Source organism: Protopterus annectens, chromosome 16.part0, assembly GCF_019279795.1.
Source record: "Protopterus annectens isolate FY-2018-M chromosome 16.part0, PAN1.0, whole genome shotgun sequence".
Classification (NCBI taxonomy): Eukaryota; Metazoa; Chordata; order Ceratodontiformes; family Protopteridae; genus Protopterus; species Protopterus annectens.
In genome coordinates, this window is record NC_056750.1 from 280,385,521 (window position 1) to 280,412,821 (window position 27,301).

At 39.4% G+C, this 27,301-nt stretch overlaps 1 protein-coding gene across 1 annotated transcript in view; it reads right to left on the reverse strand.

Moving 5' to 3' along the window:
• The window catches only part of MMP14 (matrix metallopeptidase 14), a 282,841-nt gene that overhangs the window by 214,675 nt on the left and 40,865 nt on the right, over positions 1-27,301 (reverse strand). Inside the window, exon 2 of the mRNA XM_044057971.1 lies at positions 2,173-2,321. Within this exon, the coding sequence (XP_043913906.1) occupies positions 2,173-2,321 (149 nt within the window). The remainder of the gene's footprint in view (positions 1-2,172; positions 2,322-27,301) is intronic.

A 27,301-nucleotide genomic window follows, 5' to 3' on the forward strand; every position in this document is an offset into this window, starting at 1 on the left:
TAGTATGGCGTATTTTTACTGCCTACCTAAGATTCACAAAAATCTAGTGAAACCTTCTGGTCGTCCAATAGTTTCAGGACGCAACTATTTTTTACACAATTTAGGTATATTTTTACATAATTATTTGTTATCTTATGTAAAAAAGTTGCCTTCCTTTTTGACAGATATATTTGACTTTTTGAATAAAATTAATGATATTAAATGGAACAAAAATATGTATTGGATATCGGTGGATGTTAAAAGTTTGTACACGAATATTAATCATGACTTTGGTATGGAAGCCTTAAGGAGATTTCTAGGTATTTCCCCTGTTTCTGAATTTATTATTGAATTATTATTTTTCTCATTAACTAATAATTATTTTGAATTTAATCAAACTTTATACCATCAAAAACAAGGAACAGCCATGGGGGCTTCTTTTGCCCCCATGTATGCTAATCTGGCGATGGGTCTTTTTGAGTTTGAATACATTTATAAACATAAGTTTTTTCATAACAATGTTGTGAGGTATTATAGATATGTTGATGATTTAATTTTTTTAGTTGAAGGGGAAAAGGCCATGGCTTCACAATTTATATCAGACCTGAAATCAAACAGATTTGGTTTGGATTTTGACGGCCTTACTATAGATACCAGAATGCCGTTTCTGGATGTGGTTTTAGATATTTCAAGTGGTTATAGATTAACCACTTCAATAAACAGGAAATTTGGTGGCTTAACACAATATGTCCACGGTTCTAGTGGACATGTACCTCATACGTTACATTCATTACCTTACGGGGAAATGTTACGCATATCCCGTTTATGTAATGAAACTATGGAATTTAATAATGAAATGAAGTAGCTATATGATTCTTTTTTATCAAGGGGGTATGATATAACTATCTTGGATGATAGCTATAATAAACTATATACATGCAAGCAGAATTTTCAGAAACACAATACGGTACAGGATAGAAAGTTGGTTTCCCTTACAAATCAATCTTTACTGAAATCACAAGAAGTTATATATTTTGTTACTACATACGGATGCTACACATTTAAGTTCATTAATATGGTTTCTATGTTCTGGAAATTGTTCAGTACACTGGAGAATGTCAAGTCTTGGTTGGATGTTAATCTTAGATTTTCATTTAAAAGGGGACGAAATATTAAAGATTTTCTTGTTAAAAGTAGGTTTAATTATCCAGTAGTAACCATTGATAGTAACATCAGACATAAAGGGACCTACCAATGTGGCAAATGTAAGGCATGCAGGTATATTAAACTTAGTTTTAATTACATTAATAATATTTCTTTTAACTCTAATAACTACTTTTGTTGTCACACTGAGAGGGTCATTTATGCATTAAGATGTCCTTGTAACAAAGTGTATATAGGGGAGACTAAAAGACCTTTCAAGGTTCGTTTGTTAGAACATGTTAGGGATATCATTAATAATAAAATTGAAAGTCCTGTTGCAAGACATTTTTCTGAAAAGCATCATAATGATGATAAATTGTTACAAGCTACTATTTTAGAGCAATTACGTGATTGTGGAGATGACCAGTTTAAAATTAAACAAATGTTATTATATAAAGAAACTATTTATATATTAAAATTTAAAACTTTATGTCCTAAAGGTTTAAACGAGGATTTTAATTGGAGAATGCTGTCAGTTTAATTGAATTCTTAATTAATTGATTGTTTAATTGTTTTTAATTGATGTACTTGATGTGTATATAAAGAAATGGTTCATGTGTATTCTGTACTCCTTGAAGGCGAAGGCCGAGACGTCAGAGACCTACATTTTCATTAAATCGTGTTTGGTGATATCCAGTCCGTTGTTGTTCTTTTCAGTGGAGTTTGTGATTTGGTGCTTTGGTTGCTGCTATATAACACACTAAAATGCCTGTAACTCACAGCACTGCCACTTTAGCTACAAGGAGGGAGAAAAAAATCTCCTTCCTTGTGTCTAATGTGAGTTATGAAAAAGAGACTAAATGCATTCTGAGAGCCGGAAGGAAAACCTATAAAACTAGACTGTGTTAGTATGGTGGGCCCCAATGACAACCACTTTACTGTATAATGTAGTAATATATCATTAGAGGCACATGAACAATTTTGATGCATTAATAAAGCAAGGACAGAATACTTAATTATACAGGACTAAACACAGGGGGAAAAACTCACTTTTTTGTTTCTTCATCAATACTGCCAGTCACCTTCAAACCATAAAACCTCTGCATGGCACTGATGGCTGTGGAGACAGTCTGGGGCGATCGCATTGTATGTGTACGAAGATCTCCAGGTGGGAGGTAGCCATATTGCTGTAGCCAGCCCTGTGAAAGAATAAAAAGAGAAAATAGTACTAATTTAAAACAAATACCAGACTTTTGTCAATAGCTAAGCTGCCCAATTTATATACAACTATGGTGGGTTTTCTGTAGTATCATGTACAGTGGATATAAAGAGTGTACACACCCCTGTTAAAATGCCAGGTTTTTGTGATATAAAAAATGAGACCACAATAAATCATTTCAAAACTTTTCCCACCTTTAATGTGACCTATAACATGTACAATTCAATTAAAAAACAAACCTGTTAGGGGAAAAATATCAAAAATAAAAAACATACAATAAGCTGGTTGCATAAGTGTACACACCCTTAAACTAATACTTTGTTGAAGCACCTTTTGATTTAATTACAGTATTCAGTCTTCTTGGGTAGGCGTCTATCAGCATGGCACATCTTGACTTGGCAATATTTGCCCACTCTTCCTTGCAAAAGCTCTCCAAATCTGTCAAGATTATGAGGGCCTCTCTTGTGCACACCCCTCTTCAGGTCACCCCACAGATTTTCTATAGGATTTAGGTCTGGGCTCTGGCTGGGCCATTCCAAAACTTTAATTTCTTCTGGTAAAGCCATTCTTTTGTTGATTTGGATGTACGCTTGAGGTCATTGTCATGTCAAAATGTGAAATTCTTCTTCATCTTCAGCTTTCTAGCAGATGCCTGACGGTTTTGGGCCAAAAGTGACTGGTATCTGGAACTGTTCATAATTCCCTCCACCTTGACCCAGTTCCAGCTGGAGAAAAGCAACCCCAAAGCATGATACTGCCACCACTATGCTTCACTGTGGGGATGGTGTTCTTTTGTTGATGCAAAGTGTTGCTTTGTGTCAAATGCACCTTTTGGAATTGTGGTCAAAAAGTTCAACCTTGGTCTCGTCAGACCATAACACATTTTCCCACATGCTTCTGAGAGACTTGATGTATTGTTTTGCAAAGTTTAGATGGGCCTGGATGTTTTTCTATGTAAGAAAAGGCTTCCATCTTGCAACCCTACCCCATAGCCAGACATATGGAGAATACAGGAGATTGTTGTCACATGTAGTACACAACCAGTACTTGCCAGAAATTCCTGCAGTTCTTTCAGTGTTGCTGTAGGTCTCTTGGCAGCCTCCCTGACCAGTTTTCATCTTGTCTTTTCATCAATTTTGGAGAAACGTCCAGTTCTTTGCAACGTCACTGTTGTCCCATATTGTCTCCACTTTCTGATGACTGTCTTCAGTGTGTTCCATGGTACATCCAATGCTGTGGAAATTGTTTTGGGGTCTATATTAGAACACCAAAGTTTCAAACCTTCGAGTGTTCTAATATCCAACCCTATTCAACGAAAGTTGAAAACATCGAACATACGGAACAGTGAAATTTTTCTGGGGGAAAAAATTTGCTGTTCCAAAACACATACACACAACAGAAGCACACCAAACAAACAGCAATCCACACACATACACCTAAACTCTTACACCTAACCCTACACTAAACTAAACATACACCACTAACTATCCACTTACCTTTTTCCCAAACCCTAACCCTAACGTCCATCACTATCGCACAGTCACCTCACCCGCGCCCTAACCCTAACTCACCTACCTCGCCCTAACCCTCACGTCCACACAATCGCACACTTACCTGAACCAGACCCGTAACTTTCCACCACAGCGCTGAAAATACCGAAGCAACAGAAACGGACAACCAAATTCTTTCCCTAGGAAAAAATTTGGTTTTCTGTTTCTTCAATATTTTCAGGTCGATATTAAAGCACTCGAAGTTTTGAAACTTCGGTGTTCTAATATAGACCCTTGTTTTGTACCCTTCTCCTGACTGATACCTTTCAACAATGAGATCCCTTTGATGCTTTGTAAGCTCTCTGCGAATCATGGCTTTTACTGCAGCAGGCAACTGAGTAAATGTCAGGAAAATCCTTTTAGGACAGTTGAACGTTATTATAGCAATAACCCACGCCTGGGTGTGGGTAATGCGGGATTTACAAACAAACAAAGACAACCGTGGGTAAATCCCGCATTACCCACACCCAGAAGTGGGTTATTGCTATTATACTATGACATTATTTACGAAAAGAAATAATTACTTTACTTAAATAATGGCATTGTATAATGCCTCTTTGCTGCCCTTCCGCAGCTGTCTGGTATCATGGCAGTTCTGATGTACTGCGCATGCCTACGCAGTACATCAGAGCTGTGGCCAAAAGCAACGGAGAAAGCAAGATCTCCGTTGCTTTTTACTGTCTCGCTATGTTAAATGGGTTTAACATAGCGAGACAGCTTTAAAATAAGCAACGGAGATCTCCGTTGCTTATTTTAAAGCTGTCTCGCTATGTTAAACCCATTTAACATAGCAAGACAGGTTTAAAAAAAAAGCAACGGAGAAAGCAAGATCTCTGTTGCTTTTTACTAATCGCTATGTTAAAGGAGTTTAACATAGCGAGACAGCTTTAAAAAAAAGCAACGGAGATCTCCGTTGCTTTTTTTAAACCTGTGTCGCTATGTTAAACTCTTTTAACATAGCGAGACAGTTTTAAGAGACTTATACTAATGGAAAAAGTCCGGGCGACCAGACCTTTTTCCATTAGTATAAGTCGATTTACAACGTGCACGCTGGCCAATCAGCGTGCACGTTTTGGAATATTAATGGGGGGTCATGGTATAATTGGGGTTAATCAGAGTCTCTAATTGATGGCAGGTGTGTACCCAAGAAGACTGAAAGCTGTAATTAAATCAAAAGGTGCTTCAACAAAGTATTAGTTTAAGGGTGTGCACACTTATGCAATCAGCTTATTGTACGTTTTTTGTTTTTTATATTTTTTCCCCTAATAGATTTTTTTTCAATTGAATTGTACAGGTTATAGGTCACATCAAAGGTGGGAAAAGTTTTGAAATTATTTATTGTGGCCTCATTTTTTTACATCACAAAAACCTGGCATTTTAACAGGGGTGTGTACACTTTTTATATCCACTATATCATATGTATTACCTTTGTCGTTACATGTGCAGCTTTATAATGATCTATAAATATTCTATCCTGCTCCGGCTCTCAGTTTAGATTTTAGTCCTGAGACTTAATAGTCAGTAAACTTAACTTAGCTTGATCCTTAGATAAGACTAATGAAGACTAAGACTCACTATCTCACATATAGTGCCAAGTAAAATAATTAGTATAATAATTTATGAAATAAAATTTTATATACGATTTTCATAAATTACTATACCAAGTACCAAACTTCATCCAAAATGCTGAGAGAAATATTACATTTTTTTGGGGGGGGTACACAATGTAAAAGTTATAAGCTGCAAAGCTGCATGTATTTAAACTTCAAAACCAAAAAAAAGGGCAAAAGGAGTAACTTTCAAAGCAACAAAAACCAAACTCTAAGATAAAAAGTCAAAGCAAAATGAACAAAAAAAATGATAATCAGTGTGGGTGACTCAATACAGCAGCTATTTACTTCAGAGTCCTCAGCATGGGAAGGTATGAGGGTAATATAACAGAAAGCAATGCCAGTAGCATAAACATGAAGAAATGAATACAACTTATTTTCACAGATAACACAGCAGACATAAAACGTGAAAGCAAAAGTATGCTAAAAGCTGGCCTCCAAGTCAGAAACATTAACAGCACACACGCAAACAAAAACAGTACCCATGTTCGACTGTGCATTTTTCAACAAGGCAAATTTTGGGTGCTCCGTGGTAATCCACAGAGAACATTTTGCATCTGCACATTCTTACATGTTAAAGCTTGTCACAAGGGAATCTGATATAAATTTGTGAGATGGTGAACTTTGCGCTTCGGTACATAAAGCACTTAAAGGAAAACACCACCTCCCAGTGTGGTTAACCTTATCCCACACTTATTTTTGTAAGTGCAGTATCCACTATACATGTTCAGTGCCTAGTAACTCTTCCATATCTTTCAATTTTTGTGACAGCTTGTGCATGAACAAACATTTTCCAGCAAGATACGGCAAGTGGGAAACACAAATACATATAGACACCTAGAATCTTCAGTGTTACTGACAGCTTGCTTTGGTTGTGCTATGACGACAAGCAATATAACCAAGTTTGTGCATGTCAATCAACCAGTCAGTGAGACTAGTGGTGCAGAGCTTAAGCACAGCAACTGCCTGCTCATGCTTCTTAAAGCACTTGTCAAACACAATGTGAATATTTATTTAATCAAGAGCAAACTGTTGTATGTAATGATCATAACATGCTACAAAATGTCCACTTTGGTTAAAAATCTGTTTCATCTGTTAGCTGGCATTATAATACTTGTGAAAACAATGTGTACAACATATTATAAAAAGAGCAAAATGTTGTCAGATGCTACCCCATATTCATTTTTTTCTGTTTGAATGAAGTTAAATCAGTTTCATTCCTTCACTTCAGTCTTTAGGATTGCATGTAAAAGCAATGCATTTTTTATAAAAACAAAGCAAGTGGCAGCAGCCATCAAAATGTTGTGATTATGTCCTTGGGCGGTTAAAGCCAGAAGCGAAGAGGTAATGAACCTGGAAGCTTTTCTCTCACTTGAGCCTAGAAGAAACAGGGAGGGGGAATGACAGCGCAAAGATCATGTCAGGAAGAAGTGAAGGGAATGTACATAAAAAGGACAGATAGAAACTGTCACTGTAGGGGCCAAGTACTCCTTGGATAAGCACTCTGGAATCTATCAAGGTCCAACCCAATACTCTCACACTAGGTGACTTCAACTAACCTTCCATCAACTGGGAAAACTATTCAACTACCAATGTACAGGCCCAACGCTTTCTGGAATGTATCAATTCCAATGCCCTGGACCAGATCATTCTGACCCCCACTAGAGGAAGCAACATCCTCAAGCTGGTTATCACCAACATGGTAGACAGTTGATCCACATCTATAGTCAATTCCTCCCTGGTTAAACCGACCACAAACTGATCACCATGGAAATCTCCATCTCACCTACACCCCCCGCTAAGGTGACCACCCTGAAAAACTTCTCTAAAGCTGACTTTTGGCTCCCAAAAACAAAGGTGGCTAACTTCTCGGCACCCATGCCAATGGAAAATAGCTGCATGACTGCCGAATCATACACCAATGTACTGTATGAGCACGTACACAAATGCATGGACCTTGCCATACCAAAAAGAACTAAGACACTCTCAACCAAAAAAAAGGAAGCCAATCTGGTGGTCCCCAGCCATCAATAAACTCTACAACAGATGGAAGAAACTGTTGCAGAAAAAAAATTAAGTCACAAGACTGGAAAACCTCCCTTATCAGTCAACAAAAAGCTGAGATCCCTTATCAAATCCTCTGAACCCAGCTATGAAGGCAGAATTGCGGCTGACACCAAAAACAACCACAAATCCTTCTATAGCTATGTCAAAATCCTCCAAGGCAATACCCAGATTTGCTCTGAGTTATTGCACAATGGCACCTCCTATACTGAGCCAACAGATATAGCCAACATACTGGCAGACAGTTTCAGTGCCAACTTTACCCCTCTCTCCTCCCCAAGGGCCCTATCGCAATACCAGAAGAAAGCCTGGTACCCACCATTTCTGTGGCACAGGTAAAAGCTGCATTGTCCAAAGCAAAGAATACAGCGTCCATGGGACCTGATTTCCCTGGCTGCATCCTACATGAGCTACAAAACGAACTGGCACCACATCTGTGTGTCCTGTACAATCACAGCTTTACCTCAGGCTATGTCCCTAACGAATGGCACACTGTTACAGCCATCCCGCTCCATAAAGGGGGAGCAACTAAAGACCCTGGGAACTATCGCCCCATTAGCCTGAAGCGTTTGGTGTGCAAAACTATGGAGCGCATCAGCATGGACCTGCTTAAACATATAGGCAATCTCCAAACTCTTGACGTCACACAGTTTGGTTTTGTCAAGGGGTGATCCTGCCTGCTGAACCTGGTTGACTTCTTTGAGGCAGTCACCAAGGCTGTGGATGAGGGTAAGGCAGTGCATACAGCCTACCTCGACCTGGTCAAGGCCTTTCATACCATTCCCCACTCGGGTATTATTTATAAACTCACCAATCTAGGCATTAATCCTTACATCACTAGGTGGGTTGCAAATTGGCTCACAGACAGGACCCACAGAGTGAAAGCTGCAGATTCCAAGTCAGACTGTCGACCAGCCAGGAGTGGAGTCCGACAGGGCTCGATCCTGGGCCCTCTCCTGTTTGGTATGTACTTCTCAGAAGTCCAGGCCAACACAGAAGGACTCTGGCTGACCAAGTTTGCTGATGACTGCAAGCTAGGAGTCATTATTAACTCCCAAAGTGACACAGACATCTTACAAACGGGCCTTTCTAAGACCAATGACTGGTGTCGGAACCATGGCCTAAAGCTTAACTCCAAAAAATGCGTTATCACCCCCTTTGGAAAAAACTCAGTTTCCGAGAATTGCCACGTTGATGGGAGCCCACTGAACACTGAAGGGGCCATAAGACATCTGGGCACCCAGTCGACAGCCACCTCACCTTCGGCCACCACATTGCCACTGTGGTCAGAAAGTCCTTCTACGTTGCACATCTTATAACCAAACGTTTTGCATCCAGGAAGAAAAAGGTCATCATCCCTCTCTACTCATCCCTCATTAGACCAATCATCAAATATAATGCCCCGTTTGGCATCTACCTGACCAGACACCTACAATAGCTGGAGAGGCCACAAAAGTACCTCACAAAAAGGATCCTAGTACTTAAACACATGTAAATAAATAAGGTAACCTGGTCACCAACACGATAAACAACCTTGAAATTAGACAGTATGATGACCCAGAAGGTAAAACAATAAAGCATAGAACCGAAGCTGTCACAGGAAACAGAAGTTTAATCCACAAGCCACAAACAGTTCACATAAACGCCTCCAAATACACAGTGCGTTTTCGTTTCTCCTACTTCTTCAGATCTTCAGACAAATTCAAGAAACTTCAGCTGTTCTCAGTCTCTTATAGTCTACTTAGAGGTGATCTCTGCTTGATTTACAAAGCCATGTCTGACCTAACCCTACTTGAAATGCTACACCTAAAGAAATCCCAATCCCTCCACGCCACTCGCTCCAGAGATCACAACCTCATTACCACAATTAACAGAACATGCTGGAGGGACAGGTTCATCCCCCAAAGACTGCCCATACTCTGGAATAAGCTTCCCCTTCATGTCAAGAGGAATTTTGATGAGTGGATGGGCAACAGAAAGTTCACCCAGGGATCACTCCAGTTGCCCTACTGGATAGGGGCACTGTAAACTTACATCGGGTGGCATGGTATCTGGGCAACTTTTTTGGGCTAGGCTTGTAAAGGCTCCAGGGCCATTAGCCTTGTACACACCTATGAACCTATATGTAAAAGTCTTCAGGGAAAGTTTTTCAGTCCAACAGAATGGACTAGGAATTTACGCATTCAAAAGGGCATGATACAGGCAGCAAGGAGGTGAGGGAGGGTAAAGATATGAAACGAGGTAGGTACAATACTGAATGCATTTAAAAGGCAAATGAGACAGGCTTAGTGTTTCCTTCTGCCAAGGTAATAGGATGGAGCCCTACCCATCCTGGGGCAGTGTCTCAACAGCCCTGCAAACAGATTTAAACACACTTGTCAAATCATAGCTACGTGTTCCTGTTTATTTGCTATCATCTTCTGTCCCAATCCATAATGCTGTTCATATCAATGCATACCTATTGAAGTTACATACTTTTACCCTCTGAATTTCTATAACACTTAAATGAAAAACACAGCCTTGAGCCAACTATATAAATTTTCCTGCTACAAAAGTCAAGGAGAACCATCAAGTGATGGCATTCATGCAGTAGTATGAAAAGTAAGGATAACAGATGCAGCAGACCACACCCATACACATCATTATCTGGGTGCCCAGCACAGATGCATATGCCTACATGAACTGGCAAAGATACATTCAACAATCAAGAAGGCGGTGTGTAACCATAATAAACAAAAACAACAAAGTGACCAATTAAACAGGTCTGCTTTGTGAATTTCTTCCAGCATAATGTTACCTGCTAGTATGACATGCACAGTTTACGCAAGTCAGAGGTGTATTCCCTTATACACTGTACTCCGGCAGCACCTAGTTGTCTCCATTCTGGTTCAGTGTACACAGAACAACTAACATTATAATATTCTGCTGTGCAAATGCAGAAAAAACTGAGAAGCTCAGCTCTTCAGTACAATGGTGTTTCTAACCCAGATGACCCACATTAAACCAATGGCCCATGTGCTGAAGTACCAGGAGACAGTAATAAAAAATGATCAGCTTATCCATTGTGTGTGTCACTGAGCATATATGCCTTGCTACGATTCACTGGTTGGTAAACTGGGGAACAAATCAGGAAGTGTAAACTTCCCAGTGGAGTAGGGTTGCCAATGAAGGCCAGAAACTTGATGACCAAATGTCACCCCATTCTGCAACCACTGTATGCAGTGTCCTGAAGCAGCTGCCACAAATTACATGGGGGAGAAAGTGAAGTGGAGATTAACCATCCAGTAAGTGCATAACATTCCCCCATCAGCAACGGCTACAACCAGCTAGGACAGAGGAATGACAGGGAAGAGTTGGGTGGTATAATGGGTAGAAAAGAACTAATTATTGCAATAGGCGATGACAAAGGCAATTAGAATAAAATGGCAAATAAAATACTTAATGAACTGTGGGCAAGACGAAATACACATACTAAAGGCTATGGTTGAACAGTTTCAAATGTTTTATCCATCTTCCAGGAAGTTTCTCTAGTAATCTAGGTCACTAAGTTTACCAAGATGCACAATGGGGAAACTTAGGCATATAAAGATGCGACAGTGATCAGCTCATGATGATGATCCACCACTACCACGTACCATCACAGAAAAATACAAACTACAGCATCAAACTTACACTGCAGTATGCAGTGATAACCCCCTGCAAATACAGCAGGGTTAGTTGGGCAACATATGAAGAAAATACAGTAGATGTTTGAATTATCACTACTGCAGTAAATATAGCTAAATGAACCCAATCCATTAGTCAAGCTCAAACTGAGCTGATTCAAAATACAGAAAAGTTGCAGTTTCCATCATAAAAAGTAAAACTGGAAGTCCATCTCACCCCCCGCCCCCCGAATGGAACTTACCTCTCCAGCAATGGAAAGGGTTAGCTAAACACCGATCACTGAAAGCCCACAAGAGGAGCACTCTCTGGCGACAGGAAAGCTCACCAGCGCTTGGTGTCCAAACCTGTCTTTTGAGTCAGTTCAGTTCAAGCAAAAGGTTTACGCATGAAGAAGGTACCCTGAAGCTTTGAAAGGTGCTACTGCAGCAGTGATCTTTATGATGAACATACACAAAAGGAATTATGAAAGCTGTTCACCACCACTCAATAAGCAAAGATAACATGCCTGAGTTGATGTAACCTTGAAGCTAGATATGGGGCAGGGCTACAAACATCCCACTGCTCCTTACTTTGTAGGGCTTTTTGATAAACTTTCTCTATAACAAAATTTACACATCACACTTCAATAAAATACATTTCAAATCACTGGGTTCCAGTTAGCATGCACTAGCTTGCAGACTGTAAGACAACCATAACTCCTTAGTACTTGGGGGGGGGGGGGGGGGGGTTCAAGAAGCTGCATAATGATGCCCAAGTTTTTTTTTTCTCACTCTGATGAGATGAATAAAAAACATTTTTTAAAAATGACACTGCAGACTACTTGGGAAGAACGATGTACCACAGGCAGAAAGTTAGGAAGGTGACTTGAACATGGCTAAACATGCACTAAGACATGCCTTCTTTGAAAAAAGCATTCAACTTGGCTATATAAATGATACATGAAACATGCACACACACACAGAAAACCATTTCAGAGGTGATTTTTCTTGACATGTTTTTCTTAAGTTTCATATACAAAGCAGTGCTTCTTTGGATCTGATTTTGAAAAATCAGGCTGCTGGCGACCTGCCATTCAAATTACAGAACAGCAATCTATAACAAATGCTTCTTACTATTTTTTGCGTTTACTTCGATGCAACCCATCATTATACTATGCTACAAATTTTAACAGGGAACCAGCCCTAACTTGCAAAGCCCAAAGGCCAATTTTCCATAAAATGGTTTCTTAAAAGTTGAAAGAACTTAGTCAGTAACTCCCCAGATAAAAGAGGCAAACAGACTTCTAGTTGTCAGAACATAACATCTACGCCCTGCATGTGGGAGTTAATACTGCATCACTGTGGAAAGCAATGCATTTTCATTACTGTTATGAACATACACTTTCAAGGCTGCTAACAAAATGCAAAGGCCTCAAAGCAGATAAAAGTATGGCATTTCCAGGAATTTGATATGTGCCTTTCTGAGACTGCATTTCCAGATCCTGGAACTTTGATTATCTTATCTGCTCAATGTACGCTAAGCATGTCACAGACTAATAGTACATTCTACACATACAAGCTTTTAATGGCAGAAGGAGGCAGTTACCCCCCCCCCCCACACACACACACACACACACACACACACGCAGTTACTAATCATTCTAACCTCAAAGCCACAAATGTCTCAGGGTAGTGTCAAGATTCAGATACATACCTTTCACAGTATGCTGCAAAATACACAGATTTGGAATATTGTTGTTTTACTTACGACACACACACACACACACACACACACACTCTATGGTGGGATAACTCATTTACCCATCCATTTGTCTTAATCAGATTTAAAGACAGTGAGGGCACCACTATGATGTGCAGTCAGCCAACAGTTCCCGTTTATATTATGATAAAGTTAAGTCCCTGGAGTGGCTGTTTATGATGTTACCAGTTCTATGAATATGCAGGGAGTCAAGCAGGATAGGGTCATTTGCAGCTCTGTAGACCAAGCACAGACTGCCACAAAGGAATCTCTGAGAGACAAAACAGAGTGACAAGAGCTTTTAGATACTTTGTGTAGCTAAAGGAGGTCACACCATACTTGTTACGGTGAGGAAACCATGCATTCTCTTCTAGTTGGACCATACACCTGGACAGATACATGCCAAAGAGAGCATTTTATCTTAATATGGACCTAATAAGGGAGGAGCAGAACAGGACAATACTGTCTGGTGGCAAAAAGAGAGCTCACTGTCCACAAATCTATGCAGCTCTCTAATGACAGTATCAAACTTGAGGAGGTGTCATTTATGTGGCAGGTGAAGGGATATTTTTGTTTGGGAAAGAGTACACTACAACATTTTCTTTTACCAAGCTTTAGTCCATGACCTTGACCCCATGAATTTATATGGATAAGGTACTCAGAGGATATCAGTGTCATCTGGAGTGTTAATGACCTCTCCAAGTCCACAGTCATAAGCAACCCCGGCCTGCCAGAAAGACCACTGACTTCACCTTTGACATCAGTAAAGTATATACTAAAGGGTATATAAAATATACCATAACACTGCCTCAGAGAACACTATCTGCTCGGCCTGGTGAGTGGTGCTTCAGTATGTACAACTACCATGTCGCCTAAAACAAGGACATTTTCATGTGAAGCACTATGTTCTGCCTGCCTTAGGGGCATCTGTATACTGCTTTGGTGCCCCATGCTTGTGATGGTACAACAGTGCATTTGATGAGCAAGGTACAATTTTGTTGCTGAGGTCTAGTACACTGTCTAGGAGAACTTAGAGGGATATATATTTTTTCCAAGTACCTCATCATATGAGGGTTTGGTGTTAGGTTGTGTTGTGATTTGGTAGTGTGGATGTGCAACAACACATTAAAACTGCATACCTTAGGGACATGAGAGACTTGCCTCCATTTCATATATGTATCTACCACTTCTCACAAGTGGATTATGCATCTGGGAACAATGAGGGGTGGACAGTAAGCATGCAGCAATTCCTATAATGCCTCAATGTGTGTAACACAAGTAGATTAGCAACAGAAGTGGCACAGGCAAGACTGTGGTTCCATGGTATCTGAAATTCAGATGGGGACAGTAAAGATTCTAGTTACTACATGAGCTAGAATATAGTAAGGCACTTATAGCTGACAGTTACAAGCTACAGCAATGGCAGTTTGATGTAATGTGAAAATAGCACAGTTATGGAAGACCAATAACTATATTTTCAGTACTATATGGCATGAAAATGACAAGTTATAGGTGTAAGTGCCACTGCCACTTAGCAAGTATTGTATGTTACACAGTTACAGATGCCACAAACATTTAGTAACTCAGTTTAGCAAACTTTCTGTGGCAGACATGGCTCTAATTCAAGCAGTGATATCATAAAAAGTTAGCAACTCAGCGCAACTATTTATTTATGTACTGATGCCACAAAAAACATACCAACAGGTGCCAATCATGTTGCATGGGCTCATAAGTGTTGCAGTAAGCACAGCAACTAGTTAACATAATGGCACAGCAATAAGCAAGTGACTCAGGGATACAGGCACTAGTGTCAATATGTTTTTTTTTTTTTTTTACATGGGATTCCTAGCTGCTGCTTCAAGTACAGCTGCTGAGAAGACTTTAGCGCACTAGAATTACTATAAGAGAAACAGGGGCTCACTAGCTACTACGTAACATAGGTTCATAGGTGTGTACTAGGCTAATGGCCCTGTAGCCTTTACAAGCCTAGCCCACAGAATTACCCTGGCATCGTGCCACCCGACCTTAGTTCCAAGTGCCTCTGTCGAGTAAAGACACTGGAGTGATCCCAGGGGTGAATTTTCTATTTCCCATCCACTCATCAAGATTTCTCTTGAAGAGGGCCAGTGAGGTGCTCTGCTTGACATGTATGGGAAGTCTAGTCCATAACATGGGCAGTCTCTGGGTTATGAACCTGTCCCTCCAGCACGTTCTGTTGATTGTGGTAATGAGGTTGAGGTCTCTGGAGCGTGTGGTGTGGAGGGATTGGGATTTCTTTAGCACTGCTGAACACAGCACAGAATGGTGCAACTCTGCCCAAACAAGTGTAAAGTTACACAATAAAAAGAAGTCAACCAGCAGCCAATCAGTACTTGGAGTACTATTGTAGAGTAGTATAATTTAGCCATCTGGGTTTTATCTGCTGAAATGTTGCTTTCTTTTCATATATGTTTTTTTTATTTATTTTGCAGTGTTTTTATTTTATTTGGCAGTTATTGTTAGCTATCAATTTCTTTTGAAGTAAAAATATTAGAATAACAGCAAGCACTAGACTTAAGAAACAAGCATGAGGTTACATCAATAAAGCTTCTAGAAGCTACAAAGATTGCAAGCTTGGTAATTAGTACATGAATCTACTAAAAAGCTTCCATTTTCCATTCCCTCCAACAATTTCTTCCACTGCTCAAGGCTCCCACTGGGCAAGAAGCTAAAGATTAAGAATTTCTAGCCACAAGAAGGCTCTTGCAGACCTCAGACAACTTGTCATTAAGAAATAATGTTAGTCTACCACCTGTAAACCAAACAGTTTTACCAGACTATTTCACTAACAGAAAACCAACACTGTTTCATTTACTTACATTAATCGATCCAAAACATCAGTAGACAATTCGTGTGTGTTTTAGAACTCACAGGGTTCTTAACTATTGCCATGCAATACAACTCCAGATTACTTACACAGAACCTGATGGCACAATTTGGAAGTTGGGGAGGAGTACTGGTTAGTAATGCAGTTTCAGAAATAGCCAGTGGGTACACCAGGCTACAAATATATATATTTTTAAATTTCCATGCAGATGCACATTGCAGCAACTAAAATATCATGAACACAAACATTAAAACATTTTATTTTATACGGGGGGCAAACAAGTCACATCTGTCCTGATTCCTGCTACCAAAGATCACTGTTCGGTGAAAATATGGTAAACATTTCAATCATTTTAATTAAAAAAAAAAAAAAAAAAAAAGCAAACAAACAGTCCTTTCATTGGCAAGTTTAGAAGATATCAATTTTCAAAAAAATGTGCTCAATAATCTAATTTGAGCATCTTTAAAAACAGGTATGGCACTACCAGAGGATACAGAGGACCATTTAGGATTTTGCATACCTACAAGCTCCCTCACCTGCCTCATCATAAACAAGGACTTGCTACTTAACTTTAAAATCTACAACAGTGTGATCATCAAAGTAACCCCATGCACAGTTTAGAGGCTATTAACCAACTGCAGAGATTCCTGCCATCACTGCCTTGTCAAAGAACTGCCATCCCTTGTCTTTTCCTAGTTTCAGTGATGGCCTAGTTACTGCAGCATTCACCTTCTTCATATATACCGCCTTTTTGTTTTGTACCTTGAAACACTGAAACAGCCAATTGCTGCCATTGAGTATTGTTAAAACCAGTTTACTGCACTTGTACAGACTGTGCTTTTGGATAACTCAAGATACAATCCAGTCCTGGTATCAGGGTCTACATTAGAACACCGAAGTTTCAAAACTTCGAGTGTTCTAATATCGACCCGTTTTCAGCAAATGAAATGAAAATATCGAAGAAACAGAAAACCGGATTTTTTCCTAGGGAAAGAATTTGGTTGTCCGTTTCTGTTGCTTCGGTATTTTCAGCGCTGTGGTGGAAAGTTATGGGTCAGGTTCAGGTAAGTGTGCGATTGTGTGGATGTGAGGGTTAGGGCGGGTTAGGCGAGTTAGGGTTAAGGCGCGGGTCAGGTAAGTGTGCGATTGTGTGGATGTGAGGGTTAGGGCGGGACAGGTGAGTTAGGGTTAGGGAGTGGGTGAGGTTACTGTGCGATAGTGACGGACCTTAGGATTAGGGTTTGGGTTAAGGTAAGTGGACAGTTAGTGGTGTATGTATAGTTTAGTGTAGGGTTAGGTGTACGAGTTTAGGTGTATGTGTGTGGATTGCTGTTTGTTTGGTGTGCTTATGTTGTGTGTGTGTGTGTGTTTTGGAAGAGCGAATGTTTTCCCTAGGAAAAAATTTGCTGTTCTGTATGTTCAATGTTATAAACTTTCGTTGAACATGGTTCAATATTAGAACACTCGAAGTTTTGAAACTTCGATGTTCTAATATAGACCCTGGTTATTTGATGATGCAGCATGTAGAAGCAAACTCAGGCTGCAGTTTTAAGTTTTTCTTCCTTCCCTTTGTAGATGTTCAGTGTGTGTGTTTATTCCCAGGCTGTATGATAAAGATGCTGTTTCCTTGGGGGGGGGGGGGGGGGGGGGCATCAGAAAGAAACTGAAAGGAAATGGCTTAGTCCTGAAAAAATGACAAGTTCTTTAAGTGGCAAAGGCAGACAGCCTTGGAATGGTGTCCTGCAACCAAAGCTTTTATCTTGAAGACATAACAGTGAGCACCTCATATAATTGTTGTATTTGGCCAATACAACCATCTGCTTGGTAGTTTGAGGCTGGTCTAAGCGGAGTTACCATCTTGCAGATTACAGTTTTTGCTGATTTACAAATCATCAACGTAAACTCACTGAAACTAAGAAAACTTGTCAAAACTTTCTCTGAAGTCACAATCGCTGGGTTTAGGGTCAGGGAACATTTTGAAACAAAGCCAAGTGCTCCCTTACTCCTCTTTTTAGCTTCTGCCATTACGGGTCCCCACAGTGGATCACCAGTCCGCAGACTGATTGACAGTGGAGTTGTTTTTATAGTGTCTAGTTGCGAGCCCAGCGTCCAACCTTCACAGAAGGCACACACATGTGCACCTACCTGCATGTCTTTAAAACTCACTCGACCGCAGGGAGGACATGCAGACTCCGCACAGAAGGTGCTCCAGCTGAGAAACGAACCAGAGAACCTCTTGCTGTGAGGCGTCTATGCTAACCGCTGCACAACCTCAAAAATCATACTCCATGTATTTAAGTGGAATTTGTGGAGGATTGTATTTTCATTGACTTTCATTTAATCAGAAATAATCAACAATATGACACATTCCCTTATCAGGCCCCCTGCTCCATTTGCCTTTCTTCTGTGGTAATCCTTTGATTTTTTTCTTTCCCATCAGTTCTGTTGTACTGTTGAAACATTGTTCCACACACACATTTCTCCCCTGTGGTTTATCCCCCTTTTTTAGCCGTTAAGACTCACTTGTGAAGTGGGCACATTTTGAGTAAGGGAGCAAGGTTATGGTCTTGCTGAGTGTTTTGTCATAGTGCCAGACTACACAGCTGAATGTTTGTTTTAGGAATCAAACCTCGAAATTTATTTTTAGCCTGTTTAAATAGCTTTACATTTGTAGTGCCATGCGTAATCTGTCCCTCATACAGCTGTCATCACTCAATGTCATAGACAGAGTAGTACCTTAACTGCACATCTAGGCAAAGACAGGGAGGCTGTTGTGTGTCAGAAGTCTAACTGGACAGAAATTTCAGGAAGGAATAAATAAGGTTTTAGTTTAAGCATTTTATTTTCTGGCACTTGAACAAGTTTGAAAGTCCCTCTTTTAATGTTGTAGTCCGGTGGAGGCTTTTTGGCTTTTCAGGAGACAGAAAAGCTTTGTGTTTTTATCCATTTTTTTTACCCCACCTAGCCCTGATTTTGGTCTGAGGCACTGAAAGGGAGGCAAGAGAAATTTGTTTGTAAGGTTGAATAATTTCTACCTACTCCTGTCTTTAGTTAAAATATTTAACTTAGTACGCATAAGCATGGAGAATTCATAGACATTGTACACTTAATGGGAGCAGGTGTCTTTTGCAAAGCTAAGCAAGTCACTTGGAGTCTGCCATGTCCTCCTACGGTCGAGTGAGCTTTGCAGGTAGGTATGAATGCCTTCTGTGAAGGCTGGGTGCCGGGCTGGCAACTTGGCACTGTAAAAACTCCACTGCCAATCATTCTGCAGACTGGTGATCTGCTGTAGCAATCCCTAACTGGGAAAAGTCGAAAGATATTGCTTTATTTTTACACACCGACAGGGATTATGTATACTGTGCTCTGGTTGGTTGATTTTTGGATGTGCTGCCCATCTCCACTGGCACTGATGGACAGCCATAATACAGTAGGTATCCTGTATTGCATGGCCATGATGTGTCACAGGACTGCTAAAATGAAAACTTAACAATTGGCTTTGTAAAAATAATGGAATTAACTTTGCAAGTCACAGATGACATGTACATTTGAAGTGCTGTGTTTGCTAGGCCACATTGTGCCCCCCCCCCTTTTTTTTTTTGCAAGGTTTCAGTAAATTGCCTAGTACAGTCTTAGTTTTTTATGAAATTAATGCTGATTGCAGCACAGCCAAAATTAGTCATCCATTTTGTCACCATGAATGATGTTAATTTTATATCATACTCTTGCTAAGTTAGTTGACCTTGTAGTAGGTTATAATAATTTGTTTAGGCTGCATTTATGGCAAGAAGGTTAAAATATTGTAAAGTGTGACTCTGATTTGGGAACTTATGTGGGTTTCAGCAAAAAATTATTAAACTCGCTCCCTTCAGTAAATGGGGTTGAAGGAAGGGACTAAGCATGAAGCAAAGCTTTCTGTATGTGGGTTATGAACAGCATATAACCAAGACATGAACAGCTTGTTCACATTTCACCTAGGTACCTCCGATCCCAATTGCAGAAATGAGTGTGCTTAAATTGGTTTTGTTGAAACTCAAAGTCACTTTCACAAGTTTTAATAGTTTTCCCTCGAGACATCCTCCTGTCACATGTGCATAATAATCAGCAAAGTATCAAAGCTCCAAGACTACCACCCTACAGTACTTCTGCCATTGTTTTTAAATAATTTGGTGTTTTGCCTTTGTACTACTGTGCGGGTGGCGTTGCTTTGCTTTGCATAGACTATGGGGGTTGGCAGAAAGACTTTATCAAAAGCATCATCATCCTTTTAAGGGAAACTCGTTCCCTGTCCAGCTGCTGTTGTTGGTCCAGTGGCAATGGCACTGGCATAGTATGGTTGAGGTCTTGGGTTTGAGTTCCACATGAGAGCTAACATTATACTTTCACTTCTGTAATTTGAACAGAATATATGCAGTGTGTTTTATGTGCCTTAAAGCATGTACACACATTTTATTTGTGTCTGCTTATATTCTTTTTATGACCTATATAAGAACAAACTAATTCCATCTTCACCTTCTTGCGTTCAGTTCAGTTATATGCATTCACAATTCATTATCACAAATTTTCTGTTTCAAAACTTTATATTTGTTTGTACAGGTCCCCCAGTGTTTATACCTAGAAATGATGTCCCTTTGATTTACATTTATATAGTACAGAATTTTCCATCTGGCTGTTGATATTGACTTTGTGCCCAGTTTACGGATAGTTATAATTCTAACACGTCTGTTTGTGATATTTCTTTCCTCAACACAGAGACACACACACAGAGCAGGTATGTGGGCAGCCATCGTTTCTTTTTCAGGTTTTGCCAAATGGCTTGTGGTGGTAGAATGGTGGCATGTCTTGTTAAAGAAAGCAGACTCTCTTTAGTCAGCCAAGGGGGAAAATAAACTGGCATAGTGGCTAGACAGGACAGCGAAGAGTTTGGGAGACAGTGGCTGCCTTTTTTTGAAGAGAAGGCTTGAGCTCACAAATTCAGAGGCAGCAGTCCCTGAAAGGTCTCTCTGTGTTTGCACTTGCATCACTCAGTAAATAAATATTTTGATTAATAGCTCTTTTCTCTATAGCTTTAGAAGCAAATTGGAGCATTACCCACCAGAGATGCATTTACTATGGCAGGGGTTGGAGTCTGTTTCAGTTGCCTACTTGTGTATATCTTGTCAGCAGATGCTTCCTGACTGATGTCAGAGTTTATATTCATTGCTCACAACCTAGGCTTTTTGCTTCTAGTTCTGGAAGGACCTCCCTGCTGTATTTAGTATTCTAAGCTGTTTTTTCAACAGCAGCTCCGGGATCTGTAGATTCAGTATAGCAAACCAGAAACACAGGCTCTTTCAGATGCCTGTAACATGAAAAGGGCCATTACAAGATGTTCTGTTGTGTACATATAAACTCTAGCTGTGCTGCATGGGATTTCTTTACTTGTGTGGGAAAATGACAAGTCAGATGGTGGCTTAAAAGCTTTATGGTACCTTGCATGTTTGTTCCAGGTCTGATAGGATTCTTGGAAGGTGCGAGTCTAAAGTTACTCCTACAACAGTAAGCATTCTGCATTTGAATTATAAAATTATTACCACCAAACTGCAGAATTTGTTGTGGGTTAACAAGAGTTTGAGACTAAAAAGTTAATAAAGAAAAAAACAAAAGTGAACAATTATTAAATTATCAGGAAAACAAATTTAAAATAATGTATCAGTACTGATAACTCTACCTGGATCGTCCACTTATTTTTCTTTAAATTCATTCTCGCATTAAAATAATATTTGCGTAGTTATCTACATGCTACATGTGGGCTTGCTTGTAAATGCCATGTAGTCAGCTTTGTTAATAACAGTATTTATACTGTTTGTACGTTGTATCAACTAAAGATTGCACATTCACATCTTGTGAGTGTATGTAGCCTACTAGCCTGCTTGCAGAAGTACCATGTAAAAATGTATATGCCAAAAAAATCCCTTAATAATAAGAGTATTGACATAGCCATGGGCAGAACACACCCTGCCAGTAAAAATAAAGATATCTGCAAGAGATACAAAAAAAAAAACCCACTGTTGCTGAGGAAAAGAGGTATTGTCAACAATTTAAGATAGTGGTGGCTGCTTTTTGCAGTCAGCTCTGTGACAGTGAAGCATGTGAAAAAATGATGCTCACAATCCTGTATGTTGATGCTGCAATTCGAGTGCTGCCACACACATATTGCTGTAATGGCCCTAGTAATGTATTTTAAATGTAATCGTCTGCTGTCGTTCACAGAAGAGCCCCCACACACACTGATTTGTTGTAATAACGATAATATAATAATGATGATAATAATTGAATTTGCTGTTGTAAATGCAGACACCCCCACCCCGGTTGCTATAATAGCTGCAGAAATTCAACTTGCTGCCAGCACTCATCATGATCACTGCTGCAGTAATCCAACTTCCTGCTCTCATACAGGACATACCCACAGCAGTCTGCTATATTAGCCACCATATTGTACAGTAGACACTCTAGTGCCAGTTTTGGATAACTCAAGGTACAATCCAGTCCTAATCTGATACCAGGGTATATATTAGAACACTGAAGTTTCAAGACTTCGAGTGTTCTAATATCGAACCCTATTCAACGAAAGTTTATAACATCGAACATACAGAACAGCGAATTTTTTCCTAGGGAAAAAATTTGCTGTTCCAGAACACACACACACACACACACACACACACACACACACACACACACACACACACACAGCAATCCACACACATACACCTAAACTCGTACACCTAACCCTACACTAAACTATACATACACCACTAACTGTCCACTTACCTTAACCCAAACCCTAACCCTAAGGTCCGTCATTATCGCACAGTAACCTCACCCGCTCCCTAACCCTAACTCACCTACCCCGCCCTAACCCTCACGTCCACACAATCTCACACTTACCTGATTCGCGCCTTTAACCCTAACTCACCTAACCCATCCTAACCCTCACGTCCACACAATTGCACACTTACCTGAACCTGACCTGTAACTTTCCACCACAGCGCTGAAAATACTGAAGCAACAGAAACGGACAACTGAATTCTTTCCCTAGGAAAAAATTCGGTTTTCTGTTTCGTCACGGGTCGATATTACAACACTCGAAGTTTTGAAACTTTGATGTTCTTATATAGACCCAAATAACCACTGTATCTCACTTTGGGTTGCTAGGACTTCAGGACATCACATGACAAGAGTCCTTAGCATGACACAGGAGACCACGGGTGGAAGAATTTTTAGCACCCAATGGCATCCCCTTCAGTATTGCTGTTTCAAAAGGATGCCATGCACTATGAAGACAAACCAAGGTTATAATGCTTAAAGTATACTGCACAGGTCAAGACACGGGCATGCAGACCTGGTCTATGTTTGGCCATGGAAGAAAGCCCTGGAACATCTTTCCAATACTTCTGATAACAGAAAACATTGCAGTTTAGTAAACATGTAGACAGACAGTGGGGAGATGCACCTTTTCTGTCCTTAAAAATGAAATGAACAGATAGATGATCATTGTGTAAGGCAGTTGATCGGATGGTGTAACACCCAAATGTTATACATGCATCTCTCATGTGTGCAGAAGATGTCCCCTGACATTGGCATACCAGTGAAAGAAAACAGGAAAAATGAATATTCTTATTTAGATTCTTCACAGAGTGACCATGTTGGCCATGTTGGTAGAGAACAAGATGTCATGCAAGATCAGCACTCAAAGTGCAAACAGCTACTTTATTTAAATTAGTTAACAGTCACTAAAACAGTTTTCCACACCACGAACTTCACTTCTGCTGTAAGAAATGGCTCAGAGGAAGGAAACATGATTTTTTTTTTACAACATAAAAGTTAAGTCCTAAAATTTTTTTTTCAAATACATTTTTTATTGCATTTTCCTCTTTAATACAAAAGAAATAATAAAACAGAATTTATAAGGACAAGATACATGGAATATCAATTTACAATAAGCATAGTAAGATATACAGAACATATACCATCAGTGTTCAGTTATCAATATGCATAATTAACTGGCATTCAAACTGTTCACAATAAATTGAAAGACAAAATCTACTTTGAGATATTTTAATCATAACAGGACCTGACATTAAAACAGCTTCATCAAGATATTCTAGCTTACCTAACTTAAATTGAATCTTGTACTATGTATACTATATTCAGTTGATGTCACCTTGAAATGTTCATTTATATTTACACTTCCTTGACCTTTCCAATTTTAAGATTGGTACAAGTTTTGCAATATTTATTGTTTATTTTTCCTTATTTACTTGAGTAATAATGATGTTGTTGTCCCTTGTTCATAAACCAGTTTTACCTGTTAAAAGACTTCTATATAAGCATTTTCCAATATTTCTGATAATAGGATTGTTTTTTGGGGTTTTTTTTTGGCTTCTTATAATTAGTTTGCTGGCTAATATGTATTTTACAGTCATTCCTTTAAATTCATCCCATGTAATTGTAATTCTATCTAACCAATTTTGAGCTATGTATGATTTCATCATTGCACACAATGTTACTATGATGTGTTTGTTTTCATATGAAAAGTTGGTGGGGGATACATGTAAAATTGCAATTTCCCATGACAGGGTAGATTTAGTGTATCATTTTTTTTTCTAACTTGGTTCTTAACGAACACCATAATTTGTAAACATTCTTACAGCTCTAAAAAATATGAAGGGTGTCAGCTACGCTGTTTGGACATGTGAGGTAAAAAGGAGAGACAGAAGGATTAATTTTACTTAGAAAGAGTGGTGTGTGACAGGCATTATTGTTAATCATAATTTGGGTATAAATCAATTTTTTGAGAGGGGTTAATTTCAAGGTAAGTTCAGTTGCAGCAGACTTTTGTTCAATAGTAATCTTATTTTTCCTTCCTAAATTTTTGACTACAGAAGTGCATCTTGGTATCTAATTCTTATTAATCTATATGTGTTTGATAGCATTTTGGATCTCAAAAACAACAGGTTAATAATTTGCTGATATAGCTGCATATCTTGGTTGTCTATTTTAACATTTGTAGTAAATGTGTTGATCAGGTATAGTATTTGGTTGATTATGGTGTTATAGCTTCTATTTACTTCTAATCTTTGCCTTATATTTTCAATTAAAATGTTTTTGGATTGGTAGAAGTCCCACACGGTGGTGTTTTTAATTAGTGGGTATTGATTCAGGTTTACCTTAGTGTTACTTAATTTAATATTAGGATTTAGGTGTATTGGTTGTCCTAATAACAAAGTATCCTTAAGATTTAGGGAGGATACCAACTTTTGAAATAGCAATGTATTTCTTATGATTATGGGGTGGATTTTAAAATACCTTAGTGTCTTAGAATTTAGAAAGGGTATTGCTTTAGGGTTTAAATATAATGAAATTAGATGATTATAATATATTTTAATCCATAGTGGATACCATGCTTTGTTAGATGGTTCAAAATTTGCCATTTCTATAATTCGACTAGTGTTTATAATGTCATAGTATGTTTGAAAAATCGGGTAGTCCTAGGCCCCCTTTCTGTTTGGGTAGTGTTAATCTAGAGTATTTTATTCTTGTATTTTTTGGGTACCAAACAAATGTCCCTAGTAGTGTTTCAAGTTTGGAAAATAAATTATTTGGTATATTTTGATTAATAGCATTAAAGTGAAACAATCATCTTTGGAAAATATTCATTTTAACTACAGCCGCCTTAGATAGTGGAGATAGGTTAAGATTTAACCATTTTTTAGTGTCTTCTGTGATGTTAGCCCATGTTCTAAACAAATTATTTTTAGTCAAATCAGACTGGGGGTGAATGAACATGATACCCAGATATTTGAGATTATAACTGACTTTTATTTCAGTTTCAGGGAAACATAATTCCTTGTGTCCTAAAGTATTCAAAGGGAATATGACTGATTTGTTTGGGTTATGGCATAATTAGATACTTTTGAAAAATTTTCAATGCAGTTTAAGATCTTGTTTAAAGCCCTAAAATTTTTACCTCTCATGGAAGGGTAGATTCCTTGAGGAGTGGATGGGAGTAGTAATAATAAAGCATATCATAAGATCCTGCAAAGTTTGAGAGGTAGCAATGACATGACCATTTACACCTTCAAGGAAACTTGAGACGGCAAACAAATGAACTTTAGCAAGGAATAGCATAGTCTCTAACGAGAGAGATATACAAGATTTTCCTTGGTGCCTGGGGGGGGGGTCTGCTCTAGGATTATCCCCTTATCCAATATCCAGCAAGAAAAACGTAAGACAATGGCTTTATTCCAAGACAGTCGTTTAAAACCACACTAGTGTAAAAAACAAGGTTACACTGTTTGGAGACAATTCCTCTTTTCTCCAAGGGGAAATGACCTAAGAGGATGATTATATTAAGTAAGTCAGTGCACACAGCATACAGGGCAAATCTGTGTGTGGAAAGCTCTACCCCTACATAGGTTCATAGGTTCATACTAGGCTATCTGCCCGAGGGCATTTATAAGCCTAGCCCATAGTTTTGTGGCTTAAGCCACCCCTTTTGTATGGGGAACTATACCCATTATTTTGCTGTGCCTCTGTCTAGCAGTGACACTGAGGTAATCCCTGGAGTATATCTGCGATCTCCCATCCATTGGTCAAGATTTCTCTTGAACTAGGCCAGCGAGGTGCTCTGCCTCACATATACCGGGATTTTGTTCCACAGCATAGGGAGTCTTTGGGTGATGAATCTATCCCTCCAGCCCTCCAGCACGTCCTATTAATAGCCGTGTCGAGGTTTAAGTCTCCCGCCCTTGTGGCTCTGACGGATCTAGATTTTTTGAGGTGAAGCATATTCATCAACTCTGGGTTTGGCATGGCCTTGTATGTCAGGCAAAGGTCACCTCTGAGCAAGCGGTAAGCGACTGAATAGAGCTGGAGTTCTTTCAGTCGGGCAGCATAGGACAGATTTTTGAGACCCTTTATCCTTTTGGTGAGGAACTTTTGTGGCCTCTCCAGCTGCTGCAAGTGTCGGGTCAGATACATTCCGAATGGGGCATTGTACTCCATCATTGGTCTGATGAGTGATGAGTATAGGGAGACTATGACCTCCCTTGATCTAGATGTGAATCCCTTCATGATGAGGTGGGCAATGTAGAAGGTCTTCCTAACTACTTTAGCTACATGGGTGTCGAATGACAGGCTACTGTCAACCTGGGTCCCCAGGTCCCCTTCTTCTGTGCTCAGAGGATTACCACCTATATGGTAGCTAGGGGTAACCTTGTTTTTCCCCGAAGGGTATGACTATGCATTTTTTGGCATTTAACTTTAGGCCATGGCTCTGGCACCAGTCATCCGTTTCTGTGAGACCCTTCTGAAGGATATCTGTGTCAGATGTGTTTTCGACTCGGCCCAGTTTGCAGTCATCTGCAAACTTTGTCAGCCATAACCCTCCTGTGTTTGCTTGTACTTGAAAAGTAGATGCCAAACA